This window comes from Channa argus, chromosome 1 (genome assembly GCF_033026475.1).
Source record: "Channa argus isolate prfri chromosome 1, Channa argus male v1.0, whole genome shotgun sequence".
NCBI classification, from domain to species: Eukaryota; Metazoa; Chordata; class Actinopteri; order Anabantiformes; family Channidae; genus Channa; species Channa argus.
In genome coordinates, this window is record NC_090197.1 from 39,634,718 (window position 1) to 39,659,941 (window position 25,224).

General features: G+C 41.3%; 1 protein-coding gene across 4 annotated transcripts; it reads right to left on the reverse strand.

Annotated features, from left to right (window-relative positions):
• Positions 1–6,228: 6,228 nt before the first annotated feature.
• efemp1 (EGF containing fibulin extracellular matrix protein 1) lies at positions 6,229–25,173 on the reverse strand. Of its 4 annotated transcripts, none has more exons than XM_067519676.1 (11): positions 24,997–25,173; positions 24,309–24,412; positions 24,117–24,162; positions 23,707–23,988; positions 12,359–12,481; positions 12,099–12,218; positions 10,214–10,333; positions 9,933–10,052; positions 9,046–9,172; positions 8,768–8,960; positions 6,229–8,088 (listed from the first exon to the last, which is right to left on the reverse strand). In XM_067519676.1, exons 2-11 carry the CDS (start codon positions 24,387–24,389, stop codon positions 7,927–7,929), a joined length of 1,374 nt encoding a protein of 457 aa, XP_067375777.1. In that variant the 5' UTR covers positions 24,390–24,412; positions 24,997–25,173; the 3' UTR covers positions 6,229–7,926. The 4 variants fall into 4 exon arrangements, with proteins under 4 accessions (XP_067375777.1, XP_067375778.1, XP_067375779.1 ...); XM_067519677.1 differs by having other exon boundaries at positions 24,987–25,173; XM_067519678.1 differs by lacking the exon at positions 12,099–12,218.
• Between the last annotated feature and the right edge of the window lie 51 nt (positions 25,174–25,224).

The following is a 25,224-nucleotide window of genomic DNA, read 5'->3' on the forward strand; positions in this document are numbered from 1 at the left end:
TGGACACACTTTGCCATCTGTTGGACCATTACAGCATCACAACTCTCACTTTTCACACTTTCGATTATTACTGGTGTCTCAGCTATATACTTTTGACTTTGCGGGAAATAAACTACGAGCAACTTCCCCGCTCGCAAGAGACAAAAACCGTTGTCTCTCACTGATATAGGATCACCTAAGTTTCAATGTGTGTGGCGAAGACAACCTCGTGGACACGCTGGTGTGCATGCACAGATTGTCCACTAGGTGTCAGGCTGCACCTGCAGTATCTTGCACACCTGCAACGTTTGACGTGTAAGGGCCCACAAAAAATGCCATTGTGATGCATTAATTACCACGAGCTTTTATGCTCTGTCACAAGAGGCATAAATGCACTGACATGTCACATTTTGATCAGGAGCAAACGGTGAGACAGGAGTTAATGTTCATTAACTAGCCTTTTCTTTGAGATGTCATGGGTTCTTTGTTTATGCAGAATTCTGGTGAAATTCTGGCAGACAGTGCACCTTCCTGGGTATTGTATGACTGATGGTATGTCTCTTAATAGCAGAGGTGCAAACCAGAACAATGGATGCAGTGAGACATAATGTATCGCAATGAGTGATGGATATGGAACCTGCAAGCCATTGGCAACATTAGGTCTGTTTCTTTTGTGTGTTTGTGAGGAATCTGCAGCTTATTTCACCAACTTTCAAACTTGGTTCCATAACATTGGTTTAAAGAGGACCTCCCCCTTCCCCGTGAGCAGAGTCAGGTCAGGGTACGCAGATAAAATTCATTGAAAAATGTTTTGTCTTGCTAATGTTTTTAGGGAGAGATGTCAGAACAATACGCACAGAGATAAGATGGCTCAACAAAATAAAAGGGGTGCAGCACTGAATCTTGGCATGTGGATGGGCATTTTTGGAATTCTGCATCTGATCCCAGCATGGATCAGGTCCCAACATAGCAGATCTTATCCTCTCTGAGCCTTAACAACTGGGACTAGCTACATTATTCCGGCAAGGCACATCCTCTCACTACTACTACTACTATTGCTCTGCCAATATCTATTTTAGATTTGTAGATTTGATAACATTTACATTTTGTATGTGTGGGCAGGTGTGTTGTTGTATAGCCACCAGTGACGACTGGATTGAATTCTATACCGTTGAGTGAGTGAGAACATTTAACATGCAATGTGAGGAACATTGATGTAAAAACGATCAAGGTCTGACTGAGAGAACTGACAATAAAATCACTTTTACAGGTAAATGAAGCTTTTGTCACAGCCCTTCAAAAGGTTGTTTCAGGGTTAAAACTTGGTTTTGGAGGTGAGGTTGCATTTACGTTAGGGTTAGCGTTAGGGTGAGAGAAAACATTGCTCCACAGCAAAGTGAATCACTGACTTGCTCACTTGTATATACCCTGAAAATAATCAATGCAACAGTGCTCTTGTAAGGAGCTGAGCTGAGGCCTTTCCGTATTTTCCGTTTCAGTGCCTGAACATCCATAGGACACATTTTGTTCGTGTCTGGGATTTGCATTCTGTACCTGAGTTGCACTGCTGTGGAATGTAATAGGCACTGACATTAGTTTAATGAGTGCATGTACACCCAGGGCCAAATGCAATTACATGCTCTCACAAGCACCCATCAAAAAACAGGCAGCTGTTAACAGCCAATCATTACGGATGGTCATGCAGTTAACAGTATTTGCAGGAAAGAGGGTCAGAGAAAAGAGTACAGAAACAGAGAGTATGTGTATGTGGCTGGGGGGGGGGGGGGGTAAACTTATTATGACACAAATAGGGGAGTAGCATCTGTCAGCATTGGCACTTTACCATAGCTGTTTTTGCCTGACTCAGTTTCACCAGTGAAAGTCAAACCACACTTCCCAGTCAGTGTCTGCACACATCCTGCAGAAGTGTGGAAAATACCATGCGCAGCCTCTTGAGGAAGGAAGATGTTTTGTAACCTTTTGCATGACTACATTTAGCCCCATTAAGCCTCTCATATACTGCAAGTGAATTCACAGAATATCAATAATTTCTCTAAATATAAATGCTTCATGAAATTTGGGAAACGTAGCAGGCTGTTTGCCTCAAATAATTCAATGATTCTTCAAAATATCTGAATGAAACAATATACCATGCATGATTTTCATGAGATCTGTTACAGTTTTCAGAAGAACAGAAGATAAAAATGAAGAGAAAATAGCATGGTAGTACATCAGTATAGAAAAATACACCCTAAGTTACAATTATGTATATATTTTTCAAATTGGTTAATGTCAAATTTAAGTTCACTCTATCGATGTACTGGTGCATTTAACAGTTCTATAACATTGTCAAATTTACATAAAACAGTTTAATTAAAAACTAATTTGTGTGCAACAGATTGATTTCTCTCATCTACATAGTCTGAAGTCTGTGGATTCTGGAAATACCTTTAGGACTGCAGAAAGTACTTTTAAATATGACCTTCTGGAACTTTAAATTTTGGAAGTTTAAATGTTGTTGGCTATATATTTTTGAGAGAAGCAGGTGCATAGCTGTGTGAATCAAGTGAACAGTGATTGGGTCAAATTGACTTTGAAAGAACATAATACAGTTAAAATCTGGGGTCTGCTGAATTACCACTGCCCCAGCTTATGTTGTCATCAATTTCAGGTAAAAACACAAAGTAGACATTCCTGCTTCAGGAACCTGTTAACTACACACCTTACAAGGTAGAGCTTGCACTCTGCTGTCTGCTCTGACAAGTCAATAAAACCCACTGGTATGCTGAACATTTTTGGAAGGCAAGATAGATATGAGGCTGCGCTGGAATTTGATCAGGCAGAGAGCCAGCCTCCTGTTCATTACAGAGCTTTCCAGCAACAACACACCTTCTTGGTGAGCACACCTCAACCTGAGGAAAACTATTACTGACTGGCATGTCAAGAGCCTGCGTCCACACTGGCCTCTGCTCACCTGCTCGTCTTTTTTGCTGTCCCACATGCATGCCTTCACACCCAAACACACTCTACATACAGCACACACACACACACACACATCATGTACTCATTCTGTCCTGATTTCCCCCATGTTGCATTGGGAGGGATGGCAGGGAAATGGAAAATATGAAAAGGCTTGAAAATGCAGGGCAGATGTGAGTTGACAGGGTGGGAGAGATGAAAGTGGACTGCGAGCGTTGGTGTGTGTGTGAGAATCACAAGATTTAACTGCAAATTTGTTTTGGATTGTTTTCTGACACTGATGCTCTGCCTTTTAAAGTGTGGAGTTAACAGGGTTCTGAAGCAGGAATGTCTGCTTTGCTTTTACCTGAAAATGATGACAACATATGCTGGGGCAGCTGTAAATCAGCAGATTTCAAATTTTGACTGTATTGTCTAAATTGGATATAGTCATAATGTCACAGAAATATGACTCATTTATTCCATGTTGCTGAGGTTTCCATCCATCCATTATCTTTATTGGTTATCCAGTACAGGGTCCCAGCTGTCACTGCAGAGTACACACTATACAGTTCACCAATCTACCACAGGTTCAAACATAGAAACAGACAACTATTCACACTCACTTTTACGTCTAACGGAAACCAGTTACCAAACTGGAACCCACCAAAAACTGCAAGTTAACCGTAACCGTGAGAGAGCTACAAAAAGAAAGGGCCTAGACACACGATTGTTTTGTGTACATTTGCAAGTGTGCATACTCAATGGTATACACTCCATGTCCAAGATGTTTCCTCTTTGGACCTAGCAGCTACAGATAAACACCACGCTGTGTAGGTGACCCGCTGAGTAGAAATGTAAACTTTTTCCCAGATATCATAAAAGGCAATGCCTTTTACTGTTGGTGTACTTGGGGATAATTATCATCCTTGTATATCATGTGTTCCCTTGTAATTATCTCATAATTCAAAGGCTTCCCCAGCGAGCTAAAAATGGTCAGGTACATCATCATACAACAAACTCTTCTCTGAGGTATGGGCCTATTAATTGTTAGGATATAATTACATTCACAACACCCTGAGGGCCTGTCTCGTTAGACTTACTGCACCAAACTATAATTAGAGAAGGTAATCGCACAGGTATGGACCTCCAGGATTTATTTTTCAGCCTGACAGAAAGCTGACTGAAACGACATCTGTGGTTGAGCACCAGGCAGGGAGTGTTTACGACCTGGCACATGTTCAGCAGCCACATGCACTGGCAGCAGACAGCATACCATACCAGCAGAGTTCACAATTTACATACACAAACACACACACATGGATGGGTGGTTCATCTAATTTGTTTGATGTATGTATGTTCTTGTTAGCTTAGTTATTTCTTGAATGGCATGCATGTTTGAGTCTCCCTGTGAATGTCCCTGTGTGATTTCGCCACCCTAAGGTGTCCCTTTTTGCCAGAGCTAATAAGTGAGCTCATTCAGATCTCAAATGCCATCCAATAAAGTACTCATTTCTCACCTCTTTGTGCACTCTCTCTCACCATTAAAACACCTATTACAGTACCTCATGGCCACTCTACAGACCTCAAAAAGCCAAGGGAGAACATAAAATAAGTGTAATGGTTGCAAGTTATTTATCATTGACAAGTAGTTACTCATTGGAGTTTCAACATTTTTTTGTGAGTTTGTTTCTGTTTGAAACAAATGATAAGCCTCCCAAATACGGCAAAACTTTTCTTGGGATAAGCACCGAAATACCTATCAGGATAAATGGGTAGCTGGATAAAGCCCTCAGAGTCCAACAGGATTTCAGGTTCCCTGTATGGAACTTACAGTGGTTAGTGATATTAAAATTAATTAACAAACCATTATTTACTGTTTGTTGTTTGAAGGATTAATTTACCCTCATTATGTCAGGCATTAGATAGTAAACTGAGTTTGTCTCAGCCTCTGTTGCTTTGGTTTTTGGTCATTCTCTTCAGTCACTTTTAAATCTCCCAGCTTTACTTTTAGTACACTATTAATGCTTCTCCCAGGAATTTCACTGCTGACGGTGCTGTGGAGCAATGTTTTCACTAGTGGGACCCAGTTTTGTTTGCATCATTGACACGCATTCATGTGTAAGATGTGTGTGATGTTTTACACATTCCTACTCCCAGTCTCAAGTTTTTCTGATGATCAACAACAAATGTTCTTTACAAGGAAGCTCCACCTTTATAAACATAGTGTGCATTTTAGTAATTACAATTCTGTTTACGTTTCTGCACATTGATCACTACATGCCTTCCAAGTTTTGTTTTGTAAAAAACTGTACATGTCCTGTGAGGATGAATGGCATTTCAAGATCGGCTTATCTTCACCAGACTTTAATTTCCACTGACTGATGATGTAGCAATACATCCCTTGGTAACGATACATCCACTTTTAGGAATATATGACAGTCAGAGTGTTTAAGGAACTAGTACTTGAAAACATGACCCCAGATGAGTTCAGAGTATAAAAACAGTAAGAACGTTATTGCATCACTGGTATATTGTAGTAAGGAGATGACAGAGGGTAACACACTATCCAACATTTTGAACTTTCATGACCATATTTCTTTGCTCTGATCTTCAGCCAATGACTTGGGCTTTGATCTACCCAATAAATCTTACTGTGATTAATGAAATGTCCAGCTATTTGCAGAGAGATTAAGTTAATTATGTTCACCGTTACCCTGAGTGGAATATTAATCAAGAATGAGAACCTGAAAACATTGGTCTTCTTAATATGTTTGTAGCATGGGTGAGTCACAGAAAAAATGGGTGAGCAATGTTTTCTCCTGGGGGTTGAATCACGCATTGACAGCAAAAGCACCGTTCCAGTGAGCAGTGAGCTGAAGATGGGGTTAGGGGAACAATGACACATCATGTATCATGTTACATGTCCCAGTGCTGCTCTGACTAAAGCAGAATGATTGAGTAACAACTTACCATAAAACCACTCCCAACCAATTTATAAACATGTTTTGTGTGAGTGTGTCTGTGTGTGTATGCAGGCGTCACATTTGTCCCTCAGTGCACATTGACACAACATACTACACAACTGTATCCCCTCTGGATCCCTTTAAATGAGATAGATATAATGGCAAGGGCATTATGTTCACTGTTACATTCAGATGAAATCATCCTCACGTTTTCCCAACAGCATTGGAAGAGCAGTGGAGCATTTCGCAGAACTGCTGTACTTTCCATTGTGCTGTGAAGGCAGATCTTGTTAATTCTGAGACAAGCACAGTGCATTTCTTATGATCAATTTTCACACACTTTAATTATCCATCATTTATTATTCAACAATATAACTTTTGCTCTTGGGAATACAATCAAGATACATATGACAAAATATATTTTAAATAGAAGAGACAAAACTTTAAGGCATTTCAATGAAGAAAGTTAACAGTCTTTGACAGCATGTATGATTGGTGTTATACGTTTTGTGTTTATAACTGTAAGGCACTATACATGATCAGTGCTGCAACCACATTAAACACTTTAAAGCAAAGATGGATTACTTTCTACAGTTACAAGTTGCTTTTTAATGTGGTTTTCTGCACAGTGTGTGTAAAGTGTTTCAGCAATAAGCCAGAGCAGACACGCAGAGTCATAAAGGCAAAGCAGGTAGTGAAACATTTCTTATTCAGCCAAAAGTGTGGTGGCATTGTATTAACACTTTAATAATCCCCTGTGTCACACATGAACCAGCTACAGGGCAAAGCACTGTAATTATCTTTATCACGCAAGCCAGATTGGTGCCATTGTGACTTCTTGACTGGGACCGACATTAGAAAACCCAGCTGTTCCCCTGGAGAATCACCGTGGCACCAGTGAGTGGTCACTTGGCCAAGGTGTGTTATGAAAGCCGCCTTTTCCCGTGCGCAACTCGAGTTCAAACGTCTCTGTTACTGCCTCTGTGATCGAGGGCTGTTAGGATCGCATCACAGAAACATAAACAGCTCAACAACATCCACTGAACGGGGAGTAGAGAACAAGATCTTTCTCCCTCTTTTCCTACCTCTCCCTCTGTGTTTCACACGTTTACTAGCTTGCATGCACAAAGCCTGGCACTCTCTCTCTCTCTCTCTCTCTCTGTCTCACACACAAAAATACATATACACACAGATTTGTTACCTATGTACATGACCTAACTCCTGTGAGCAAAGTCTCCAACTACTGTATGAAGGCTGCTGTCATACTAAGTTTAGTACTCGCTCAACTCACAGGCAAACTCCCTCCCTTTACACTTCTGAACTAATCTGGACTGGAAATTATTGCTCATGAGTAAAACTAACTAGAGAAACTTGCAGGGATGGCATGGTGCAGCAATATTACAGTAACATCCACAACACTTAACAACTAAAAGCTGCAATTTACAACATCTGCAAATGATTTTTTATCTGTCATGTATATTTATAAAAAGAAGAAGATTTTTTTCTCACTTTCATACTACAGTGCGTCACCGATGCACGTACATAGTAATTGGTTCTGGTCTAAATAATGTCATAAATGTAGATTTAGCTGCATCATAAAATCATCACAATTGCAATGTGTGTGTGTCCACTAGGCCTCTTTTCCTGAGTGCCACTGCTCTGTTGTCAGTTGTTTTTAGTTTGGAAGTGGCAAACTGCATTCAGCAGCTTTTTAACCTAGGTAAGCACTTTTTTACTGGTACTTAATGTGAATGTTAAAGCTGTAAAGTTTCATTTTAACAGCACATCACTATGCTTAACAGCACCTTGATAGAAAAAGATGCCCAGTGGTCACAGTACAGCATGGGCTGGTCTATCTTGAGCAGGTTTATTGAAAGTGCTGCTGTTTGAGTCTGGGACAGCGTACATTGAGTTATATGTCATATTCATGTATTGTATGAAAGTGTACAGTATGTCATGCTGATACAGGCATCTGCTATGCTACACTGCTGAACCAAATGTGAGCTGATGTGAACTCCGGTGCTCAGAAAGCATAGGGCCCAGCTATGATTGTGAGCCGCAGCAGTGAGCTGGAGCGGTAGTTCATGGTCAGATGGTGAGTGATCATCTCCAGGTCCACAACATGCTCCCTGGGGCCGGACAGAGGTTTGGTCAGCACCAGCATGGCACTCACATTGCTGAAACGCTGCAGAGACATGATAAGTCCTTATGTAAGCATGCCATTGTTCAACATTGGCAGGATATAGTACACTGGAATTTATTGTTTTTGTTGTTTGTGTCCATATGTGCAGCGATACTCTATGGATGGCAATGCTATTCTGCTGCAGTCCATTCCTTTTGTCCAAACTACAACACCTCTTTAACTATGACATGGATTACCACAAGTTCTGTAGACATTTATGGTGCCCAGAGGAAGAAGCCTACTGACTTTGGCCACCCTTTTACTTTGCATCTAGTGCCATGTGCAGATTGACTTTATTTTGGCTTTTAGTATAGTGTCTGAACAACTATTAGTTTGATTGCCATTAATGTGGGTTTTCACATAATCTCAACTAGCACCATCATTGGGTCAAAATAATAATTTGTCCACTAAGACTGTGAACACGGTAAACATTATAGCTGCTTAACATCTGCATGACAGTATTCTCATTTTGATCACTACCTGTATGCCACCAGCAGAGCCCCATATAATATTTGGAAAAATGAAGGGACACAGTTTAATTGTATAAATGTCACATATCTTGTTAACTATATGCATTTAACTTGAAACTGCAGATTATGAGAGCTTCGTGGTAATCTTGGTCCATTATCACCTCCCCTAGCTTTTCATACGCGCCAAAGAAATTTTTGCCATTGAGTCTTACCCGCAGGAAAAATTCTCCCGCCTCATTCCCAGCTTTGATCCTGAAGGTGTTGTGTGTGTTGGCATAGATGTTAGTGGCCTGAATCTGGAAGATGTCTGCAGGCACAGTCCGGTCTGACTGAATGCTCATGTATTTGTAGACAATCGATGATGGGAGACCCTGGCACTCAGCCTGAGATCGGCAAATACAGCGACTGCAAACAAGCAATTATGACAATCTCTGTGAAACTGGCTGCACTCATGATAGGGAAACAAAAGGACTACAAGATGTTTACTTACTTTTCCGAGGTTTTGGTGTATGGCGCCTCGCAGGGGTCTCTGGGATAGCAGCGGAAGCCTCCATAATAGTTCCAACACATTTCATCATCTCTGCAAGTATGGGTCCCGGTCTCACACTCATTTATGTCTGGTGATTGGCAGAGTGACAAACAGAGAGAGAGAGGAAAAAAATATTGAATAGTCAAAAATAGCTGGATGACAGAACTATTCCCCCTTTCCAACATACACACAAACTCTACACGCTTCATGAAACTGAACTGTGAAAGCACAGTCAAAGTTCAGCACATGTACAATTTGGGAATGATGTTTTAGGGTTGTAGCTGTGTTTCAAGCAGCTGTGGAGATACAAGGAATCACAAGAGGGAAGCCCCCAGATGCAACCTCACACAGGCCTAGCTGCAGCTCTTTCCCTCCATGAAAATAGCTCAATCAAATGCACCCCAAACCACAAGGCCATTTCTGGCACAGCAACCTGCATTCATCACCCTCTGACACAACAGGCTGAATTCAATGCTCCCCCTATAAACCCTGCACCTGACTGAGCGGGAGAGGAAAAAATAACAGCTAACCTCTTGAAAGCGTGCTAAAGCTTCAAATAAATCCACTTCAAGAAACCAACATCATGCATATAAATTCACAGAGGTGGCTCAGCAGGGCAGCACAAGGTTGCTGTGTATGGGTTCCCTGCCCTCTTTATTTCTTTCCATGACAGGAATGTTTGAGATTAGCTTTCATTCCAGCTTGGGAGCACACGGTACATGATGGCAGACATTTCTATTAGTTCAGGCCTTGGGGGTAGATAGATGAAAAAAATGAACTAAGAAGGGATAAAAATAGACTGATGAAAAGCAGAGTTAAAAGGAGAGTAAAAAGTAGAGCTTTTGTACCTTGACACAACCTGTTTCCCTGGAGCTGATATCCTTCTGGACACTCACAGGAGTAGCTTCCTGGGCTGTTAATACACTGATACTGACACATGTAGTTGGAAAAGCTGCATTCATCAATATCTGTACACAAAATACAAACATACAGGTAACTAGGGGGGGAGGCAGATCTTTGATTTGTCTGCTACTGTTCTTTGTGTGTGTGTGTGTGTGTGTGTGTGTGTGTGTGTGTGTGTGTGTGTGTGTGTGTGTGTGTGTGTTTGTGTGTGGGCATCAGCGTTCACCTTGGCAGGAGACCATGTCCTGTGCCAGCTCGTAGCCCTGGTCACACTGGCAGAGGAAGGAGCCAATCAGGTTATAGCAGTGGTGTTGACAAGGACTCTGCCCCTCACATTCATTTACATCTGGAACAAAAGCAGGTGATATAATAAGAAAAATAATTCTGGCCTATGAAACACGTCTGTTGTGACAGTCAGTCTGTTACAGTGACACTGCTATCGTCACATCAACAGCAAAGACCTGGGAATTTTGAGACAAAAAAACAAGTGATCAAAATCACACGTTGTGAGATGATTGTGCAAGTTTAAAAAAAAAACACCAATCTCCTACTTCTTCACAGTGTTTGGGAGAGAAACCAAAGGAGAACATTTGAATCCATGATCTATTGTAAATAACCATCATATTTGACACCGGTTATTGGAGGAATCGTAATATATTTTTTGACGTCTGTCCTGGTCGGCAAATGTGACATTTCCGTTTCAAATCTTGTCGTTCTGTCCTTTGAATTGATTAACTTATCCTTTTGTGATGCTATGAGGATTGATCCCTGTTGAACCCATTTTGGGCAAGAGCAACGTGTTCTCATTCTCTCCCATGAAGCCATGTTAAACTTTTAAAACTTTCTTGTTAAATTGTTTTTACATTTTTAATAAATTTTATTTGATATACATAGATTTACTTGTGAATACTTGTCAGACAAATCATATTTAGTAGTAATTATGTGCTTAACAGTTTTTTTTTTCATAGTTTCAAAGAAAAATTAAAAAACTAACATATCCTTTGAAAAATAATAATGGCAGCACATTGGTGCTACTTCACAGCAAGAAGGTCCCCAACATTTTGTTACCTATGTACATAAATCCACCTGCAAGCTGTGGCTTTTCTGTGTGGAGTTTACATGGGTTTCCTCCCACAGTCCCAAGATATGCATTTTAGGTACAGTAAATTCCCTGTACTGTAGGTGTGACTGTAAATAGTTGTCTCTGTTTTGGCCCTGAGATAGACTGGTGATCTGTCCAGGGTGTACCCGATGACAGCTGGGATAGGCTCAAGTGTGTCAGTGTCCCTGAACAGGATAAGTGGTTACAGATAATAGATGGAAGAAAAATATTAACTATAAACACTATGCAATTGTTTTATGTGTTTCCCATAGAGCAATGGACTTTGGCTTCTCAAAACTCAAAAGGAGTCAGAAACACACACACGCACACACATGCGTTCACAGCATAGCTCCTTTCTAGATGTTTTAAAAAATAAACATCTGTCACAGCACAACATTTTCGATAACTTTCTTTCGACTTTTCTGTGTGGGTTCAAGTTTACATGGCCAATCCCATAATGGATCTGATCCTCCAGGCAGTTAAAGCAACAGCATGTGCAACATTTCTACTGGTTAAACCTTAAGATATCTGTTCCCTGAAAACAGTGGGATGAAAGAAGCACAGGCAATGTTAAGACTAGACTGGTAAGTTAAAAGCAAATCCTCTGTTGTGTATTTCAACAGTCCCTTTTGTATCTTCTTTGATAAGAAACTTTTTTAATGGGTTTTTATTAATTTCACTTGCTGTCTCAGTGGTAGAGCAATGGGTTGGCATGCAGAAGGCCGTGGTTTCAAATCCCACCCTACCAGGTGGGGGGAGGTGAAATAGATCAACGGCTTTAGCCTACATTGGTCGCCACAGCAGAATGTATTCCCCAACCCTCCCATTTAATCCGGGCTCAGGGCCGGCACCAGGGTTGCCCCTAGTGCATAAGTGGGGCTAAATATAAATCTAAATAAATATTATTATCATTCCGAACTCTTGTTATTTGCATTGAGTATGCCAGTTACAAAAGTTGTCAAAATGTGCACACAATCACACACTCACACATGACTTCTGAATGACCTACCAACACAACTGTGGTTGTTACTGGCTAGTTTGTGACCTGCATTGCATTCACAGTAGTACGAGCCCTGGGTATTCACACATCTCTGCGTGCAGTAGTGCGTCGGGACACATTCGTCCCTGTCTGCAGGAACACACACACATACACACATACAGAGCAAGCATGAAGATGTGGGCACTTCTTTGCATTAATTGATAAAAGACAGTTTTAATCAGATGAAAAACTGAGAGTATGTTTTGCATCAGTAAATGGCAATGACTGACCCACACAGTGCTCTCCATTCTTCTGGTAGCCTGGAGGACACTGGCAGGTGTAAGAGCCTCTGGTGTTATAGCACATCTGTTCAGGGCCACATGTGTGTCTACCTGTTGCACATTCATCTATGTCTGCAAGAAACACAAAGAAACAGTCACTGAAAGGAAAGCTGCACAATGTTCATGCAAACTGTCTATGGACTATACAACAGACAAAGCAAAGCAACGTGTCTGGATTCAATGTAGTCTCTGATCTGTGATCTATATGACAGTAAAATCTGTGATCGCTGATGCATCACATCACAGACGCGTACATAAACACACACGTTCACACAGCATTAAATTAAGAGGGCTCTTATTCAGCAGATCCTTGTGAAGGGGGGAAAACACAGATCATATCTTTTATTAACAGGCCAGCTTTTTAAAGGGTGAAGTTTGTGTGTGTGCCGGTGTCCCATCATTTATTGTATAGTATATAATATGAGAAGCAGCAGCTTGTTGAAAATCTTTGCCAAGTCCTTCCAAAATAATTATAAATAATTTGTAGTCCACTTCTATACTGTCAACAAATCTGCTAATTTATCATTGATTTACGGATTTTAAAGTTATGACCAAAATATCTCAAACCAATAATACTGCAAACACTGAACACTGTATAAGCAGTCTTAAATGTTTTACTTATGGATTAAACCTGTATGAAGTAGTTTTTCTTAAGATATTAGTTACAGTAAGAATTAAGCAGTAATTCAAGTTTTCTAGCTAAGAACAGCAGTGGAAAGACTCTCTTATTATGTTGAGCCTACAAAAAAGTTCTTAATTTTGGTTTATTTGGACTGTCTTAAAAAGGCTTCTCTCACTATAACCTCCTCACCCTCTTTTTTCCAGATGTCTATCTTTATCTCTCACTTCTACAAACACGCCCGTACAGTGTACGCTTATCCCTAGGGGTCCACCAGCAGTACTCCTGGGTGGTCTGATACAACTCATCAAACTGAACACAGACAGCCAGTGGGCATCAGTTTGAAAGCATGACAGACAGTTATCCTCAATACCACACACACACACACACACACACACACACACACAGAGGGAAGCAGATTTGACACATGAGCAGCCTACCAACAGTGAGAACATCCAGACGGGATGGTGACTGAAAAGCCAAAAGGTCGCACTCTGCCCTTCTTTGCTGACTGTGTTACCTTCACAGATTTGATTAAACATGCACCAGAGACAAACATTTCATACATATGGAGCTACTACTTAGTTCACACTAAGATGAAGCATGTAAAACTGATAGATCACACCCCTTAAATGAGTGGATAAAACTTGGCGTGCCTAAGCTGGAAAGGACCGTGTCCTTTCATGAGTGTCTTAAAGAGCCTCCACCATCCAGTGGGACTGGTGCTGGTGAGAAATTGGCTTGATTTTCTGCAGAAGAGCCCATGAAACAAAAAAGCAAACAGAAGCTAAGTTGTCTTTACTCCTTAAAGAAACGAAATGGGAGAGGGTTACAATGGGCTCAACTCTTTGGGGGCACAGTGATAAGATGAACTCAGTACATTAGAGACCAAACTGGGGTTATCCAAAGTGCACCTAAGAGACAACAGGTGCCAACTGCATAATGGGAGGAATGCACAGGCAATGCTTGTTGCTCACTGACCCGCTTTATAAAAGACAAAGATAAAAGCAGTCTTGAAAATCTACACTCTGAAGTGGCTTGAAAGGCATCTGGGAAAGGGCATCCTTAACCAGAACCACGAGTCAGTGAGAAACCAAATGCCTGGATTCCTGCAGTATCACTTGATACGATACTAACCCGTGTGCGCCAGCCTAAAGGCTTCATCACAATGCTGTTTGAAAAGCCCTGGTACATTAGAGGATCTGTGCCACTGTTGAGAGTAGACCTGCAAGCTCCAGATTAACGCCTCTAGTCGATATATTTTCCTGGGCACAGATATACTGAATTGCATCCACACTGTTTATTTTTGCATTACTTGCAGAGATTTTAGAAGATGTGTCAGGTAACACCCACCAGTATATTCAGGGTAATGACATTTCTATACTTAAGTTTACAAAAATAACATCTGTTTCACAGTAGTCTGAACAAAGTCAAAAGTTGCACTCATGGCATAAAAACAGTGCTATACTACTGTCTAGCCGTAACAAGGAAAGTCATTAGCTCAACAACATGAAGTGTGCTTGTCAGAGAAAACTGGATGTAAAAATCATGTACCAACAAATGTTGTCAATGAATGGTGTGACAGGAACAGCCAGAAGCTGGGATAAAGTCCCTGTAAATCAAAACCATACTTACTGGAGGTATTTGGTGATTCATTCAGACTGGAAGTAACCTGCCTCCTGGCAGTAGAAATATTATATACTGTCATAATGCCACAAAGCAAACAACAAATTAAGGTTCCAGTGAAATATTATGGTTTAATTTGGCAACAATGCAAGTTCCTCAGATATGTCACTGCACAACAAGAACCAAGCGTGTACAACATGAGACTGTACTACTGTACAGCTAAATGTTCATGTTGGCAAGCTGATCTGGAATCTTTGTTCATGAACTGCACTCATCTTGAACATTTACGTTTAACCTATGAGTTTGCATCCCTTATTCTGGTCAGTGTTTACATTCCACCACGGGCAACGTTCAAGTAGCACAAATCTGGTGACCACAGAGTGGGGAGCAGACCAATCTATAAATGTGTTGTCATAGCTGAATATAGCTTTTTTTAAATAGATTTTTATAAAAAGTTCAGCAGCGAGACAGTTAGACCACGGCTGCACTACAGCCAGCAATGTACATCATACTTTCCCCCAATGGCACACTGGGTCACTATGACCTGCTTATTTGAATATTCCAACTGTATTCCAACACTAACCAGAGCAACAACTATAACAAAACCTGGCTCAAAGCTTAGCTCAAGTAAGCTTAACTGACTGACATACAGGCATAGCATGGCAGTCTGAGAGTTTAAACAACTCCAATCTGATAAACCATCAAGAGTTGTCAGCTAATAACAGAATTAGAGGTCATCCTTCCTGGGGCAACCGAAGAACTTCAACCTGCCAAAGTCAATAATTGTCCGCTTCTGCACTGGCATTGCAGAGTCCAGGATCCTGACCTGCTCCATCACCGTTTGGTACGCTGCCTCTACTGCTAAGGATAAGAGCAGACTGCACTATTTTATTACCTCTACTAAGAGGGTGATTAGCCACAACCTGCCATCACTCCAGGACCTTCAGGACCTGAGGAGACTGACATGTGATTATGGTTGACCCCTCCCACCCAAAGAAAAAAATCCATCAGGACCAAAACCTCATGCCAAAACAACATCTTCCTCCTCAGCAAGGCCCATGTTTCTCTTTGTATAACTCCCTTTTGCACCAGCTCACCAACATAAATGCATGTGAAAATCTACCTGGTAAGAAACCTATTTGTAATTCTTAAATGTTAAAAGTGACAAATTGATACACACAACATGTTTAAGTGCACTGGTACCAATGGTTACTAATTTGCCCCAATCACTAGTTTATCATCAGGGAAGTCATTGTTTTTGCAGGTATTTGATGATACAACAAATTCCTTGTGAAAAGAAATCTGGGGATCAACAAAGAACATCGAAATGGACGTTTAATTAGTATAACCTGCTATGTTCTTGGGCAGGATTAGTGCCACCTTGGATAGGCAGCAGTTTGACTGACTGCAGTTGGCACATTTGATTGAATTCAGGACAGATTCTGAGCCAAATGGCTTAAAGATTGAGGCTACAAATCAGGTCCCAACAGCAGCATTTGCTCTAGATTTGTGCCATAGTTGCCAAACAGAATTAAATCAGGTGCACTTGGAATGAGCTTGGCATGAGTTCTGGAATGAGTTCTGCAAAATTTATAGCACTTTTGGGCAGAGTGCTATTGGCTACCTGGGAAAGTACGTGCACCATTAAACAAGGTGCTGTTGGTGAAGGGGCCGACTGTGGCTGACTCATGTTCCAACACTTTCTTACAGTATAAGGTGTATAAACCACGAACTGTTAGAGAATGAAGCAACAGCTCATTAAGTAAACTAAATTGTTTAAATGTAAACAATGCAGTGATGCCTCTTAAGAAGTTGTGTGTGCAGAAAGGTCTGAGTCATCGTCATTCTCTGAAAGAAAGCTTGGAGAGCTTTAAAGAAAAGCATATGTGCTGAATGTAATCCAAATGTTCATTCACGGGAATATCTTGTGGTAACTGCTACTTTGTCACTAAACCTTTAAGAATCTGCCAGTACAAAGATCCACAGAAATAGTGTGTGCATGTGTGCCAGTATGTGTGTGTTTGCGTGTGTGTGTGTGTGTGTGTGTGTGTGCTGGTGTGTTTGTGTGTGGGTGGGATGGGAGGGCATCCCATGCTGGCTGGCTTTTAAGTCCCATAATGTCTCCACAGCTTACCACATGCATGCCAGTGCATAGAGTTTACACAAGAAAACAGATTTTACTGCAACAAGTCATCAGATGTGATGATGTGTTGCGTGTGGGGATAAGTGACTCTGCTTTCTGAGGTCAGAGGTTTCAAAATTTATTTGACACAGCTTAGAAGTTTGCTCTGAGAGTGCGCCTGCTGTAACATCACAAGGAAAGATACGGCTGTCCAGCAGAAGAGTGGAAGATGTGAAAGGAAAGAATGAGGAGAAAGGGTGGAGGTTTTCTTTTAAACAAAAAAGGGCTTTTTAAGATTTGAAGTTAGATTTATGGTAGTGTGTGTGTATGTGATGTCAGAGTTAAAAACTCCTTGCTTTTCAGGGAGATGAAATGCCTTGCGGGACTTGTGGGAGTAATGGGATGGCGGGAGCTCAAAGAATGTGATTATGTGTGTGTGTATGGATGAATGGGGGTGTGTGTGCACCAGCGGTCCTGTTTAAGGTGTTCAAACAAAACATTAAGAAGTCTTTATTCCAGAACTTACTTTTTTTTTTACATTATGAAGAAATAATGTGGCTATAGCTCAGTTGGTAAGAGCAGTCATCAACAAACCACGGGGTCAGTGGGTCCTTTCCTGGGCCCTCCTGGACACATGTCAAAGTGTCCTTGGGCAACACACTGAACCCTGAGTTGCTCCCGGTACATATAGCACCCAATGTCATTGGTGTGTATGAATGTTAAGTAACTATGTAAAGCACTTTGAATAACACTGCTATCCAACAGACCACTCACCATATGTGTTAGTACATGCATATGTGTGAAAGAAAAAGCATATGTGTCCAAAATAGGGACTTAAAATTGTTTGGCCTGAATTCAGAACAATGTGTTATTTGCTCCAGATTTTACTGACATGATAGGGCTTGCTGTAATTATCATTTGAGAACATTTAGTCTGGTTTTCACAGAACCCCCGCAATGGAAAGCAGGAGCTGTTCCAAAGAAAAGTTGGAGCCATCCTGCTGTTGGACAGCATCAATGTTTGCCTCTGATTATTGGATAATTCAATCTTTGGGAAAGCAGGGGGCAAGATGTGCAATGTTAATGGCCCATAAAATTTCACAACGTCAAATTTATCAGCATGTCGTACACTAGCCCCCGAGCGTTTGCTTTTGCTTAACCTCAAACACCTTAATATCACCCATCCAGGCAAACGCTACACAGCATGTTGTTTGTGTGTAATTTCTCTCTGCATTGCAGTGTGAAACACAGCTATCACTGGCTTAAACACAACCTCGGGACAAATGGGAGTGGTAGTGATTCCCTTTCAAAGCAAGTCCAAACACAAAGCAGATAAGAAATTAAAGAATTTAAGACACTCGCACCTTATAGTCCCTGTGTTTCCATCCGTATTAGGGCATGAAATATTTCCATGCTCCGGCTATTCATACCACTCCCAAGATTCCCCTCTCATCGCTCTCATTGTTTAGGAGGAACAAGTGTTTTAGTCATGCTGACACTTACTAACTGATTTGTGAGTTTGTTCCACACTCCTCTAAAGGTCGGGCAGAGTCTTGACGTTCTTGAAAATCCATCCAGTGTGTCAGCTACATTCCCAACTGATAATGATCCTTCCTGTCACTCTGAAAATGTCTACAAAAAAGAAATGCAGAGCAACTCTCCAGCTTTTAAATGTGGAAAAGATCAATCAATCTGCCCAGCTGATGTGTCAATATTCAGGCTGTGGCCATTTATGGCCTTCAAAGAAAATTTGTGGCACGGGAAGGAATAAAACCTGTAAACACAGGCAATGAAAATATGGTCAAAATGTGACTGAGATAAAAAGAATCTAGGAAAGGAGAAACAGTGTGAGAAACAAGGACTCGCATGCAATCGCATGTGAGTATCAACCAGCTGAGTGCATTGGTGATTTATAGCAGCCCTGTGTCCCTTTCCATCATGAGGTAAACGGAAAGATCAACACATGTAAGCACATCAGAGAAGGAAGCAGCTGGCCGTTGCACAGGCACCGACCTCAGGGAGAATAATAACAACAACATTAAGCACTTACACTGAGGAGGCACGGCAAAGCTGCTTCCCCTTTGCTTCTCTTTGCCATCATGGATGTGATGGCAGGGAGGAGCCAGCAGCAAACAAGCAACAACAGCAACACTGCACAGCCCAAAAAGAGAGGCTGCCTGCAGCATGGTTGGATATTGTCACGGACTTTGAAAGACACTCTAGCACTCTCTAGCAGCGTTAGGGAGCTGATGAAATACTCTCACCATAGTATGCCTATTAAAAGTCAGAAAGGCTGGAAGACCTTGTCTGAAATGTATTTATATTTATGAGTGGTTGTGTAATACGGCGATTTACTTCGACTGTAGTTGATTTATTGGTTCCAAAGATCAACAGATTCAAGGCACTTGAAGTCAACACTACATCCAGAAGCCTAATTAAAAGCACAGAAGAACAGATTTCTGGCACTGTTTTATAAGTGATAATTGATATTTGAAAGCTACAAATGTCTGAAACACTGACTTTATAACATGACCAATACCGGACATTTGAGGCAGATTTCCTATATTAGTAATTAGTTTAAAAACCTGTAATGGTAATAATATATCGCCCGATATTATTCAATTTTCAAATCATTAGCTTAAATAATTGAATCAGTAAATTAAACAATTCAATTATTATTTAGTTTAAAGAATTTTGACCATGATACTAGGTGGGCTATTTTACAGTTAAGAAATTGCAATTGTCAGTGCTCTCTGGTGGAAAAAGTAAGTAATGACAATACTTTTTTGGCATTTCTGTAATAATATGAACCAAGAAAGGTATTAAATATGTAAAAATAACAAAATAATATGGCATTTAATAACATGATTTACAGCCATGCTAACAACATGGTAACATGCTCACAATGACATTGCTGGTGTAAAGCAGGTAGTGTTTAACATGTTCACCATCTCCGTTCATCATGTGAACACTAGCATTTGTTAATATACACTGAACACAGAGAATATCTGAAGCTGTTGGAAATGTTAATATAGTTCTGAAGTATATACAAAGGCGACAAAGGCTTAATTAGAGAAGTGCCAACGTTATTACAACATATTTTGAGCGGAATAGTAAAGATTGTTGTTGGAAAGTCAGAGATACTTTAATCTGAACCAAAGTGGTACGTTAACAGGCCCAACACTGCCAACCCAGGAAAGCCTGTACAACTCAAAGGCTCAAAGATGCAAGAGCAGTTGTTACAACGGAAGCTGTGCTGTAACAGGTGCCATAAGCCGGACAGTCAAATCACAGGGCACTGGGAAAGTCTCATAGTGAAGACCCACAGTTGCAGGACAGTGCAAATCATCAGAGAACAGGTGGAAGACAAGAGCTTAGCTTGTAATAGGAGGGTTTCAACAGGCACAAAGCTGTACCTGGTGTCTTTTTCTTGGTTACCCTAAACAAAGTAAATACATTTTCATGATCCAACCCACCCATATTTGATCTTACATGCTGCCATTGAGCAATAAAATTAATGCAGAATGTTTGAATATAACATCCTGCATATCCTGTATCAAGTTCACTTCAGCGATGAAGATTTGCTGGATGTGTGAGAGCAACAAACATCATCGACGATAACATCTGAAGGAATTTCCTGAAAAACTGTTATTGCTCTCGGTGTATCCGCACATTTCATTGTCTGTGAAGTGGTAAAGACTGATCGCTTGGGCTAGTTTCTTCAAATACAACCTCAGGTTGAGATGACAAAAAGTGGAGATGCATGTTTAAACTGTAAATGTCAAATCATGAAGCCCACTGGTGGCATCATGTGCTTTGCAGCCACTTGGCTCTCTCTCTGTGCTTGTTCTGCTTGCTGCATTCCTGCTTTTCGCAGATTGATCTGATGCTTATCTGTCAAGGTGCTGAGTAATTCCAACCATCACAAAAGATGGGAGCAAATGGAAAAAAACAACCAACACTGACATTCCAGAGATATTCCTCCCAAGTGCATTGCATCTGTGTGGAAAAATGTTATTGCATGCACTCAGCCTTGTCACACACGGCTTAACAGACTTAATAGAACATATTTAGGAAATATTTCAAACCATTGCAGGTGAGGAGTGTCCAGATGCAGTTGAAAGGCATGTGGTGGCCTATATGACCTCAAAAACCAGACAGGTAAACAGGAGCGGCGTGTCCTTTCATGCCCCATGTTGCAGCATGAGTAACTAATTTAGAGGTAAAAATAAATGAGCCGCAGCTGAAGTATGTAAACTCAGCATAATGGAAACTACAAAGTGTAAAACATAAACAAGATGTCCCCTTTAGTTCAATTGAACGGGAAATTATCGAAAATTTTCCACCTTTCATGAGTACTTTTGGTGGTCAGCCTCCATTTGTATAGGATAAAGTGATCTCAACTCTAAAGAAAATAGACGTTTGTGTGCAAAGACAAGACATACAACATGCTGCTTACAGACATTTCCCAGCAGTATGTGTGTGTATGTTTGGGAAATTAGGGAAGTCATGGAAATTTCAGCCATCATTAAGCTGTCACACATACAGTAGAGCTTCATAGTTTCTCTGTGTGGCTAGGATTGAATAGGGCACAAGGAAGTCGAAGTTCCCCTATGTGTCACTACAACAACACTTTGGGTTCACACTCAGGGCTAAAGGGCTTTATTCACATTTTCTAATAATTATCCACATCCAACAAATATTAAAGCTACATTTAAAATGAAACATCAGTGTGATGTATATGATATAATAATAATAACAATTTTATAAACACTTTTTAGTAACTTAACTTGTGTTTTGGAAATGTGGTTTGATTTTGAGCAGAGCTTTCACCTGCTGCCTTTGCCATTTGCCACACACTCAGCAGTAAATCTCCAAAACAGCTCAGCAGCAGCACGGCCCATGGCGTTGGTACTACCTGACTTAGTCAGTGCTGCAGCATTTCTGCGGTTATTTAGCCAGTGTCAGCCTTTTATCTTCCCCTTTGCCCTACCGGACTGGGCACTCAAGGTTTCCTCCACAGAGTGGTGAGTTAGCAGGAAAGGAGGCTGATGTAAGCGCTATTCGATACATTGAGGTTTTCCCCCATTCAAATTAATGGGAGTTCCTTCTCTAGCAACACTGTACATGTAGCTGCGCAAAACAGCCACTGTGGAACAAAAAAAAAAAAAAAAAAAAAACGACAATTCTGTGTCCAAGAACAACTGGCTCATTGTAGCAAGTTAAAGGTAATAACAGAGAAACCAGAGACTGATGTAAACAAAGATTATATCACTCTACCAGCAGAAATATACACCCATATAACAGCATGAGACGCCTTCCAGTTAAAGCTCCAGTCAGTTCTTAGCATTACCACTGACAACAACAGCCTATCTTTGTTTAGCCAGTGAATGAATAAGTATAACACCTATGCCAGGACACTTATGTGGCTACTTTACCTGATATGCTGCCATGTTTTACACTCTAATAAAACGTAATTGGGTTCCAATTCGAAGAAACACATAAAGCACCTCACACATATCGTTGCCCCGGGTGTAAAATCAAATTTGTTACTTTCATTGCAGCTCTGTGACCGCAAGCCTCACCACACAACCACTCACCACATGTCTCTGCCTACTGGGAAGAGGAGTTTCTAACCACTGCACATATGTACTGTATGCTAATGAATACCGTAAAATATATTTGCACAACTACAAATCAAAAACAACCACTACTGTCTCACAAACCAAGACAGATGACAACTTAAAAGCTTCAAGAGGGTACGACTAATCATCTTTCTCTCTCTCAGGTGCAGCACAGCTATGAACATCTGGCACAAAGCAGCTGTGAGGGGAACCAATATGTGTGTGTGCGCACGCCTGGGTGTTGGTAAGACAAAAGAATGAATCTTTAAACCACTCCCCATTTGAGAAGATCAAAGAGTCTAGCTCAAACACGGGATCAAACCCACACAGTCTTGCACAGCTACCAAAATTACAAGCTAGTCACAGCCCAGGGAATCACTTCTGTGAAGAAAGGCTGTGAGCATCAGTCTTGCCACAATATTATAAAATCTTCTTGATTTTCCCCTGAAGCAGAGGATCTCAACACCCAAAAGGAGAAACTGAACTCTAGCCAAGAACATCATGCTCCGAACTACAGTACAGTACAGTACCGTACAGAGTTTTGACAACATGACATCACAGTGAGAAAAAACACAAAGCATGCAGCACATCTGGCAGCTGCAGATGGTTTAGATTTTAATGGGTGTCAGATAGATGGATGAACAGTTCACCTTTATAACTCACCTTAACGAGGCTCTAATTTCATTATTAATTAATTAACCAAGTAAAGGCACTGAACCTGATTTATAGGAGATTACAAACTGTAACTGGGGTATAGCATTGCTCAGTGGTATAGCATTGGGTTGGGATACAGAAGGCTGCAGGTTCAAATCCTACCAAACCACGTGTGGCCCCCACCCAGCCACCAAGGGCCACCTTAAGCCCTGTAAAATTGGGCGGAGGGGGGGGTTGCAGCAGGAAAAGCATCCGGGGTAAAATCACATGCTAAAGCAACGTGCAGAACATGTTCCGCTGTGGTTACCTGTGAAGGGACAAGCCGAAAGCCGTTGATCTTTGACAAACTCAATATCAACTTTGCAGTACAATGGGATTCCAATTTTACAATCACAAATAGGATGTTATCAATTTCATGAAGTCCAAAAATCAAACCATAAATATTGTGAAAGATTTATAAAGCACTAAGGATGACATTGTGGTAGCCATCCCTTACAGCATATTCTGTGATCACACCTCTGCTCCTGCTCACAGAGTCCAATTTCTCTCAGAACAGTGCTTGCTGAGATAAGAGGAACCATCTCCAAAGGTGCTTTGATGGTACCATATCATGTTATACTGAAAATTAACACTGCCTGGGCAGTTGATCTTACCTCTGCACAGGTTCTGATCATCTGCAGTGAATCCAGGGGTGCAGCGGACTGTCCGGCCTGGCTGAGGAACCCTTTGGGTCCCTGAAGACACCCGTGGGAGCTGAGGCTGACTAGGTGGGACAGGAAGGGGAGCATGGCCAGGGTCCGGCTGTGCCACCTGCTCTCCCTCTTTACTGATATAGATGACAGCACTTTTGGGGAGACAGAGATATCCACCAAAGTGATTGATACACTGCATCCCACCTTTGCAGGCATCATCCAGCAAAGTACACTCATCGATGTCTGACACAGGGAAAGGAGAATGACAAAAAAATATATAATACATTAGATATGACAATAATTTTATTTGGATGCTTTACAAATTTGAAACAAGCCATTCTTAACATTTGAGGTCATTTATAAAATCTCACCTCTGCACTGCTCTCTGACTCTGTCATACTCGTATCCTTCTGTACACTGTGAAAGACAGAAGCATCACACGATACAAATCTTTTTCCCTGAAATCGTCATCAGCAAAATAATGTGCGCACAATTGTCAAAAATCACAGGGTATGTTAAGCATACACAGGTCAAACACTAATAGGTAGAAATTCCTCGCTTACTGTGTAGGAGACGGGCTCCTCAGCCTCCTGAGAGAGGACGTGCGTGAAAACCGCACAAAGAAACACGCAGATCCCCAGCATGTTGATCAAACGTCGCAGCAATACTGTAACCAAATGGACAGAGCGTGCGAGATAATTTTCGCTTGACAAGACTACAAGTTATAAAAGCCGTTATTACATCACTGATGGCATTGCTAAACGAGTCTCAACACCTCCCGGGGCTGGCGTGATGTTTATGTTGGCGTCGCTCCAGGTAAATCTGCGACTTCAACTGAGTGAAGTGTTTTTCTGATGTTTTTCTCCATACGGATTAGTGCGTAACGTGCGTAAAGAAAAAAAAAAAGAAAATCATGCGTAAACATGCCCTCAAGTGTCAGGGAAATTAACGCGTTAATTAGCCGTGCAGAGCTCGTGTTGATTCCGCATTTACACGTCCAACCTAAGGAGCTTCTCTCGATTCTACTTTATTCATCACAACATTGTTTCAAGATACTGGCACTTGTTGTTGGACGATTCACTGAAACAAGCGAACTACATCAGAAACAAGTGCTACTGCAGATTTATTCCTACTTGTTTCAGCAGCCACACTCCCCACACAACTCTGTGTTTGTTTTCATTGTATGGTCAGCAGCGCCGTGTGCAGCAGCTTTATCATCCCGTGGCGCTTTGACGACGTACCTGCACTTACCTGCGGATCTCCAACTCTCCTAGTGCGCTGATGAAAACGTCCCCACTTAGTGTTTGGTTGCCAATCCGAGTGTGTGAGCAAAGCTGACTGGCACTTCTCCTGCAAACGGCGCAGTGGATGTTAGATGGTTGTACGAGTGCAAGCTGCGCTTGTGATGAACATGCGGTTGGTACAGTATGACATGCTGGGGGCGGTGTACCGGGCAGGTTGAACTCCGGGATTTTCTCT